General features: G+C 46.9%; 1 protein-coding gene across 1 annotated transcript in view; it reads left to right on the top strand.

Annotated features, from left to right (window-relative positions):
* LOC129822073 (delta and Notch-like epidermal growth factor-related receptor) overlaps positions 1–9,911 on the top strand; it is a 92,355-nt gene extending 82,444 nt beyond the window's left edge. The window contains exons 9-13 of the mRNA XM_055879958.1: positions 6,634–6,756; positions 7,266–7,379; positions 7,568–7,699; positions 7,808–8,054; positions 8,607–9,911. Of these exons, the coding sequence (XP_055735933.1) occupies positions 6,634–6,756; positions 7,266–7,379; positions 7,568–7,699; positions 7,808–8,054; positions 8,607–8,718 (728 nt within the window). The 3' untranslated portion in view covers positions 8,719–9,911. The remainder of the gene's footprint in view (positions 1–6,633; positions 6,757–7,265; positions 7,380–7,567; positions 7,700–7,807; positions 8,055–8,606) is intronic.
* Positions 9,912–10,072: the final 161 nt, after the last annotated feature.

Here is a 10,072-nt window from a genome sequence, read left to right on the forward strand (position 1 = left end):
TACTACTCACTATTCCACAACCCATTCCCCAACCCACCCAGTGATATCATTGATGCAGACACAGAGTGCGTAATACCATGCCCATTATGTGCTCATTGATCATGCCACTGGTTTTTATGGCTCCATGCTCAGATTAATGGTGTGGAATGATGACAAATCATTATCCCTTATTCAGCAATTACCCAGCTGTGTGACCACACCTGGGTTCAAATACTATTTGAAATCATTTCAATTACTTTAGCTGGGCTTGATTGAGCTTGCCTGGTACAAGGGAACCAATAGAATAGTCACAAAATTGCAAACCCCGCCCATTTGGCACGCCAGGCAGGCTTAAACAAATGGTAGTAATATTGCAAATATTTCAAATAGTATTTAAATCCAGGTCTGGGTGTGACTGCAGGAGAACAACCCTATCAGTAGAAGCATCAACACAGTGTGACGGGCTGCTGCTCCTCTCTATCAGTCTGTCAAAGAGTTCCCTTTATATATCTTTCTGCCTTTCAGTTTTCATTTTGATGTCATTTGCAATCTTAGGTTGGATGGGGAGTGAGATACACTCTAAATTAGTAATGGCTTTTTTTCTTTTCTTTTTTACAGAAACAACCCAATTCTACAATTTTTAGATCACTTCATTTAAAATAGTTCCTTTGGGGATCACACTATCCATTCAGACTGTCCTCTGTAGCCAGATACTTCTCACTGTGTTCATACTCTTATTAGTATATTATTGTCTCATACCATCGCATTATGTTATTTGTTCTCTCATTGAAACAACCTCAGACCTTGCATTGGTACAGTATGTTCATTCCCATATATACTGTACAGTGCATTCAGAAAGTATTCAGACCCCTTCACTTTTTCCACATTTTGTTACGTTACAGCCTTATTCTAAAATTGATGAAATAGTTTTTTTTCCCTCAATGACAAAGCAAAAACTGTTTTTTTTATTTAGTAAAAATAAAAAACAAATCACATTTACATAAGTATTCAGACCCTTTGTTGAAGCACCTTTGGCATCGATTACAGCCTTGGCACACTTGTACTTGGGGAGTTTCTCCCATTCTTCTGTGCAGATCCTCTCAAGCTCTGTCAGGTTGGATGGGGAGCGTCATTGCACAGCTATTTTCACGTCTCTCCAGAGATGTTCATTCAGGTCCGGGCTCTGGCTGGGCCACTCAAGGACATTCAGAGACTCCTGTGTTGTCTTAGCTGTGTGCTTAGGGTTGTTGTCCTGTTGGAAGGTGAACCTGGCCCAAGTCTGAGGTCCTGACCACTCTGGAGCAGGTTTTCATCAAGGATCTCTTTGTACTTTGCTCCGTTCATCTTTGTCTCGATCCTAACTAATCTCCCAGTCCCTGCCGCTGAAAAACATCCCCACAGCATGGTACTGCCACCACCATGCTTTACCGTAGGGATGGTGCCAGGTTTCCTCCAGATGTGAGGCTTGGCATTCAGGCCAAAGAGTTCAAGCTTGGTTTCATCAGACCAGAGAATCTTGTTTCTCATAGTCTGAAAGTCCTTAAGTGCGTTTTGGCAAACTCCAAGCGAGCTGTCATGTGCCTTTTGCAGAGGAGTGGCTTCCGTTTGCCCATTCAGCCATAAAGGCCTGATTTGGTGGAGTGCTGCGGAGATGGTTGTCCTTTTGGAAGGTTCTCCCATCTCCACAGTGGAACTCTGGAGCACTGTCAGAGTGACCATCGGGTTCTTGGTCACATCCCTGACCAAGGCCTTTCTCCCCCGATTGCTCAGTTTGGCCGGGTGGCCAGCTCTAGGAAGAGTCTTGGTGGTTACATTTAAGAATGATGGACCCCACTGTGTTTTTGGGGACCTTCAATGCTGCATAAATGTTTTGGTACCCTTCGCCAGATATGTGCCTCGACACAATCCTGTCTCAGAGCTCTATGAGCAATTCCTTCAACCTAATGGCTTGGTTTTTGCTCTAACATGCACTGTCAACTGTGGGACTTTATATAGATAGGTGTGTGCCTTTCCAAATCATGTCCAATCAATTGAATTTACCAGAGGTGGACTCCAATCAAGTTGCAGAAACATCTCAAGGATGATCAATGGAAACAGAATGCTGTTAGGGAGTGCGTAACTGGCGGCAGGGAAGTCAGGCGCAGGAGAGCAAAACTGGGTAATCAACGGAGCAGTTTTATTCATGAAACCACCGGAAACCAGAACAACAAACAAATGGGTACAAAACCCGTTGCGCACCAGAGAAAACGTGCACATGCACTTACAATAAACAATTCCGCACAAAGACGTGGGGGGAACAGAGGTTTAAATACACAACATGTAATGAGGGAAATGAGACCAGGTGTGTGGGAAGACAAGACAAAACAAAAGGAAAATGAAAAGTGGATCAATGATGGCTAGAAGACCGGCGACGCCGAGCGCCGCCCGAACAAGGAGAGGAACCGACTTCGGCGGAAGTCGTGACAGTACCCCCCCCCCTTGACACGCGGCTCCAGCGGCGCGCTGACACCGGCCTCGGGGACGACGCGGAGGGCGAGGCGAAAGGCAATCCGGACGGAGACGGTGGAACTCCTGCAACATTGAAGGATCCTCGACCGGAACCCAGCACCTCTCCTCCGGACCGTACCCCTCCCACTCCACGAGGTACTGAAGGCCCCTCGCCCGACGCTTCGAATCCAGTATGGAGCGAGCGGGGGTGGAGGAACCTCCCACACCTCAGACTCCTGGAGCAGGCCAGCCACCACCGGCCTGAGGAGAGACACATGGAACGAGGGGTTAATACGGTAATCGGGTGGAAGCTGTAACCTGTAACAAACCTCGTTCACTCTCCTCAGGACTTTAAATGGCCCCACAAACCGCAGACCCAGCTTCCAGCAGGGCAGGCGGAGGGGCAGGTTTCGGGTCGAGAGCCAGACCCGGTCTCCCGGTGCGAACACCGGGGCCTTACTGCAGTGATGGTCTGCGCCCGCTGAAGGTGAACATGAGCATCTTCCCATGTCTCCTCCGTTTGCCTGAACCAGTCGTCCACCGCAGGAGCCTCGGTCTGACTCTGATGCCAAGGCGCCAGAACCGGCTGGTACCCCAGTACGCACTGGAAGGGGGAGAGGTTAGTGGAGGAGTGGCGGAGCGAGTTCTGTACCATCTTTGCCTAGGGCACGAACGCCGCCCACTCCCCCGGCCGGTCCTGGCAATAAGACCGCAGAAACCTGCCCACATCCTGGTTTAGTTACTCTCCACCTGCCCATTACTCACCTGCCCAGACCCTCGACATGAACTGGGGACCTCGATCAGACACTATATCCTCAGGCACCCCGTAGTGCCGGAAGACGTGCATAAACAAGGCCTCAGCAGTCTGTAGGGCTGTAGGGAGACCGGGCAGAGGGAGACGACAGGACTTAGAGAACCGATCCACAATGACCAGGATCGCGGTGTTACCCTGTGAGGGGGGGGGGATCAGTAAGGAAATCCACCGACAAGTGCGACCAAGGCCGTTGTGGAACGGGTAAGGGGTTTAGATTCCCTCTGGGCAGGTGCCTAGGAGCCTTACACTGGGTGCACACTGAGCAGGAGGAAACATAAACCCTCACGTCCTTATCCAAGGTAGGCCACCAGTACCTCCTGCTCAAACAGTGCACTGTCCGACCAATACCAGGATGACCAGAGGAGGGTGACATGTGGGCCCGATAGATCAACCGGTCACGGACAGCAGACGGGACGTACAGACGCCCAGCGACACACTGGATCGGAGCGGGCTCTGCACGCAACGCCTGCTCAATGTCCGCGTCCAGCTCCCACACCACCGGCGCTACCAGGCAGGAGGCCGGAAGTATGGGAGTATGATCCATGGGCCGCTCCTCTGTCATACAGACGCAACAGTGCATCTGCCTTCATGTTCTGGGAGCCTGGTCTGTAGGACAGGGTGAAAACAAAACGGGTGAAAAACATGGCCCACCTTGCCTGACGAGGGTTCAGTCTCCTCGCTGCCCGGATGTACTCCAGATTGCGGTGGTCAGTCCAGATGAGAAAAGGGTGTTTAGCCCCCTCAAGCCGATGTCTCCACGCCTTCAAGGCCTTTACGACAGCCAACAGCTCCCGGTCCCCCACGTCGTTTCGCTCCTCCGGGCTGAGCTTCTTCGAGAAGAAGGCACAGAGGCGGAGCTTCGGTGGCGTACCCGAGTGCTGAGAGAGCACAGGTCCTATCCCAGCCTCGGACACGTCCACCTCCACTATGAACGCCAAAGAGGGATCCGGATGGGCCAGCACGGGAGCCGAGGTAAACAGATCTCTCAGGTGACCAAAAGCCCTGTCCGCCTCAGCTGACCACTGCAAACGTACCGGGCTCCTCTTCAGCAGTGAGGTAATGGGAGCCCCTACCTGATCAAAACCCCGGATAAACCTCCTGTAGTAGTTGGCAAACTAAAAACCGCTGCACCTCCTTTACCATGGTGGGGGTCGGTCAATTACGCACGGCTGAAATGCGGTCACTCTCCATATCCACCCCTGAGGTGGGAATGCAGTACCCTAGGAAGGAGACGGACTGCTGGAAGAACAGGCATTTCTCAGCCTTGACTACAGGTCATGCTCCAACAGGCGACCAAGCACCCTGCGCACCAGGGACACATGCTCGGCGCGTGTAGTGGAGTATATCAAAATGTCATCATATACACCACTACACCCTGCCTGTGCAGGTTCCTGAAAATCTCGTCTACAAAGGTTTGGAAGACTGATGGCGCATTCATCAACCCGTACGGCATGACGAGGTAGTCATAGTGCCCTGAGGTGGTACTGAATGCCGTCTTCCACTCGTCTCCCTCCCGGATACGCACCAGGTTGTAAGCGCTTCTGAGATCTAGTTTGGTGAAGAAGATGCACCTGAGCTCAAGTCCCATAGCAAAGGTTCTGAATACTTATGTAAATAAGGTATTTCTGTTTTGCTAAAAATTCATTATGGGGTATTGTGTGTAGATTGATGAAGAAAATGTTTTATTTAATCCATTTTAGATTAAGTCTGTAATGTAACAAAATGTGGAAAAGGGAAGGGGTCTGAATACTTTCCAAATGCACAGTATATTCACACATAATATCACACAGTATGTTCACACATAATATCACACAGTATGTTCCCACATAATATCCTACAGTATATTCCCACATAATATCACACAGTAAATTCACACAGTATGTTCACACAGTATGTTCGCACATAATATCACACAGTATATTCACACATAATATCACACAGTATGTTCCCACATAATATCACACAGTATATTCACACATAAAATCACACAGTATATTCACACAATATGTTCACACAGTATGTTCACACAGTATATTCACACAATATGTTCACACAGTATGTTCACACATAAAATCACACATAATATCACACGGTTTTTCACACATAATATCTCTTTTCACCTTTCACGCTAACCTATTCTCTGTTACTCTCCATTGCTCTTCATCTCTTTCTCTCTTTGGCTTTCTGTCCCTCTCTCTCTGTCCTCCTCTCTTCTCTTTCTGTATCTCTCTTTCCCCACCTCATTTCCCTCTCCTTCTCCTCTGTCATCTGGTTGATTTTTATTAGGATCTCTTTTTATTAGGTGAGACAGTTGCTTTGCGCTTCCTTCCAGACCATTGTCTGTCTGCAACCATTGTTTGACTACACTAGTTGGGCAGATGATGCCATCCAATCTCCATTCAGACAGCCCCCATCTAACGGGAATGATGTCATTGGTGATTTGCAATCAGACTCATTTAAGGAAATAATTGACCTTTTCTCCTGTTCATCAATATGCCAGCTGGTGTCTGCGCCCTCTACGAGGAGAGGAGGCTGTGAGGGATCTGATATATACTCTAGTGGATCCCAGCCTCCCTGTTCCCTATCAGGCAGAGGATAGTCAGACTAGCCAGAGGATATGGGTCTGGGAGTCTGGGAAAGGCACTTGACATTTCACTGGCTTTTTATGAGAACCTCTGGCATTTATCAAGGCTTACTTTGTATGTAAATGTTTCCTCTCATGGTGAACGACAAACACATGCACACACCAGCAGAAAGCCAGACACACACACACAGCCCGACACACACTCACGCATGCATTACACATACTGACATGTCTATACTCAGTACGGTAGCTTCTGCTTGTAAGCTCTGAAGAAAGAACACAATGTCCTACATCAACTTTGAGATTCTGTCAATCGCTGTGTTCTGACCTTGGGCTCATACTGCTTCTCTTTTATAGGGAAAAACACCAAGACCCACAGTTCTCAGTCCCAGTGCAAACCTGCCACCCAGTGTTAACTGGGGTGTGCTGCATTTAATAGACATCACTAACAGTCACGGCTGAATCATGGCTATATCGACGTAACCATAGAATTGCATCTAGAATTAATTTAATAAGATGTCTGTGGATGTAACATCCACAAGGTTTTGCCATAGACATGTAGGCAAAGAAATATATTGACTTGTTCCATCTAAGTGATCATCTCTATTTATAAATAAAGGTACATTAAACCACTTTTAACTCACCCTCATAAAAAGTCTCACCGTGATCTTCTCGTTAGTGATATCTAAACATAATCATTACTTGAACTGTCATCTAATATTATGATCAAAGACAGTGTGACTTTGTGTGTGTGTGGTGTGTCTCCCAGGGTACCATGGTCTGTACTGTGAGGAAGAATACAACGAGTGTCTGTCAGCCCCCTGCCAGAACTATGCTACCTGCAGAGACCTCATCAACGCTTACGAATGTGCCTGCACTCCCCAGTATGAAGGTGTGTGTGTGTGTGTGTGTGTGTGTGTGTGTGTGTGTGTGTGTGTGTGTGTGTGTGTGTGTGTATTGATTTCAATCCAATGTGACTCAACGGGGACAGTTTTAAGTATGTTATCCTGGGGTGGGATTGTGTGATGATGCTGATACTGCAACATGTATGCTAATTCGATGAGTTTATACAGCCTGTATTATGAATGTGTCCATATAAGTGATTGTATGTTGTCTACAGTATGTGTTTGTGTAGTAGATTGCGAGGTAGTGTGCTGTGTTGGTGTAAACTGTCATGTGTAGAGCAGACCTGGATTCAAATACTATTTCTAATCATTTCAAATATTTCTTCTGTCCTTTAATGAGCTTGTCTGTTGCAATGAGCCAATAAAAAAGTCCAAAAAGTGTGCTAAAGCAAATGCTTAAAGTGTTTGAAATATTTCCAAAGGTATTTGAACCCACCTCTGTAGAGAGTACTGTGTGTGCATCATTAATGGGTCATATGTGTGTGTCCCTGTGCAGGCAGACACTGTGAGATCTACAGGGATCCTTGTCTGAACACTCACTGTCAGAACGGAGGACACTGTGAGAGTGTGGGCCTCAACGCGACCTGTGTCTGCCCACCTGGTTACCTTGGTGAGCATTTCAACTCTGTGTGTTTTGTGTGCATGCGTGTGCGTGTGAGTACACATGTGTGTCACCCAGTCTATCATAGTAGGCCTTAGACATAGGTGGGAGTAGGCTGTTCTCTGAACCCTTTCAAAGTATACCTGTACCTGCTGTTCCAGTTAAACATAACCCCGCCCCACTATTGGTTATCTCAGGGGAGGACTGTGAGGTTGACATCAACGAGTGTGAGAGCAATCCCTGTCATCACGGAGGAACCTGCATCGATCAATCAAATGCCTACACCTGCCACTGCCCCCCAGGCTGGGTAGGGGCCAGCTGTGAGATACGTAAGTACATTACCCAGAATCCCCTTGTTGTGGGAGTAAATTATGAAATATGATTACATGTACATGCCTTGCTTAGGTTATTCATAAGTCTGTCTGTTTCTCTCTCAGACTTACAGTGGAAGACCACCCACCCCGAGGACACCCTGACCAACATGCCGCGTCACTCCCTCTACATCATCATCGGCGCCCTGTGCGTCGCCTTCGTCCTCATGCTCATCATCCTCATCGTGGGCATCTGCCGCATCAGCCGCATCGAGTACCAGGGCTCATCTCGCCATGCCTACCAGGAGTTCTACAACTGCCGTAGCATCGACAGCGAGTTCAGCAACGCCATCGCCTCCATCCGCCACGCCAGGTGAGACGGCACAAAGCTCTCTGAACAAGTCACACCTCAGGGTAGACTAGGTTTGCTTACTATAAGTACACAAGTGCCTCAACATTGTTAGTATTTGATGTATTACATTGATTCAGCCATTAGAAACACCTCCTGTTATAGCTTTGCTGTTAACCGGGAGATAAAGGCCCATTCAAGTTTCAAGTTTTTAATGTCACATGCACAAGTACAGTGAAATGCCTTTCTTGAAAACTCAAAACCCAACAATGCAATACTCAATAACAATGTCATACACGAGACAAAGGCCCATTCCGGTAGATTTCAGGCTAATCTTGGAAGATTACCAGCACTAGGATATACTCACCTGTAATACACTGTGGGTAAATGTGTAATGCCTCTCTCACAACACCATGTTTATATTACTCTGTTTATAACCCTACACTCACCTGTCAACTGTATTTCATTCTCAACCGAGCAACTCTACACTTGAAACATTAGGAACTGTCTTGCATGTTAGCTAGTTGTCCTACCTGAAGTGATGTTCCATATATGTGTTTTCTTCCCCTCTCTCAGATTTGGGAAGAAGTCCCGGCCGGCCATGTACGACGCTGCACCCATCACCTACGAGGACTACAGCCCTGACGACAAGCCCCTGGTCACTCTGATCAAAACAAAAGATTTGTAGAAAACACAGCGGCAACAAACCCACCCACACACAGTATCACGCATCACCTGTTCACACATACAACTAACTGCACATGTTCGGACGTGCACCAATACACACAAATTCAGTTAATGCAAACCATTTAGTATTTCTTTACATAAAAATGAACAAAATAAATGTAGTGGAGAAAAAAAATAAAAAATACTTATGCGGGAAGATAAATACAAATCTGTTGGAATATCCATAAAGCTACTGTAGCATAAGAGCGTACCTTTTTTAGTAGGTGTTGGGTGATACTGCCATCTTGGTTACTTCTTCTCTCCAGTAGAATGTGACTACATTACCCAGGATGCCATTGGGTTCCCAAAAGGGGGTTGTTCCTGATGTCCCTCACCAACCCATGAGCTCAGTTTAAAGTGTAGATTCAGCAGAGGCTGTCGATAGGAGTTCTTACAGGTGTGGTAGAAATAGGTGCACTTGTCATAGTGCAGTACGATATATATCTTTCTATATAAAAAATCTGCAGTAGGTTGCCTTACTTGGTGCATGGGTAGATTCAATGTTTTCTGCATAATTTTGAAACCCTCCGTATATTGTGGTTGATTTACTGTGTCTTTGCCAGGTTTATGGCAAAATCGTCTCCTTCTTCAGACAACAACGTGGGGTAGAGGTAGAAGAGATGTACACTATGGGGGAAGCTTTAAAACAGCATTTAAAAAAAAACATTGGTTGTCATGTTTTTATTATTTACATGCAAGTTCTGTACAAATAAAGGAAGAATAATAATTGTGGTTTTTGCAGGAGTGGTCGGAGTAGCCAGTGGGCGGGTCTTGTGTGGATGACTGACAGGTGGGGTGAGCGGGTCTTGAGTGGATGATTGACAGGTGGGGGTCAGCTGGTGGGTCTGCTCCAGTAATATATGTGCTTCTGTGTCCCAGGTATAGGTGTTTCTCTCTCTGTCTGTGTGCGGTTGTGTTGTTCCACTCAGGGTCAACCCCTGGGTGCATTCGTTTGGGGCGCCGGATGGGCTGCACATTTTAGACCATTCCATTGGTTCTTTAGTGAAATCTACGCCCACCCGGAGCACCGAGTGAGCTCTCCACTTGACTGATGTTTTGCCTACTAGGGTCGTCTTTTTTTAAAAGAGAAGAACCACATGATTATTATCTATGTTCAATGATGTAACAATAAAGGTTGAAGTGAACACAAACCCAGCTGGTGTCTCGTGTGAGTTCCGTGGTGTTTGTTCTTATTATGACACCAGAGGTCTATTTGTGTCTAGGAAAACATTTGACTCACAGGGTTCTGTTGACTCAGTGGAAATGTACTATGACAAGACTTGGTCATTGTAATACACATGTATAAACATGAATTG

This window comes from Salvelinus fontinalis, chromosome 24, assembly GCF_029448725.1.
Source record: "Salvelinus fontinalis isolate EN_2023a chromosome 24, ASM2944872v1, whole genome shotgun sequence".
Lineage (NCBI taxonomy): Eukaryota > Metazoa > Chordata > Actinopteri > Salmoniformes > Salmonidae > Salvelinus > Salvelinus fontinalis.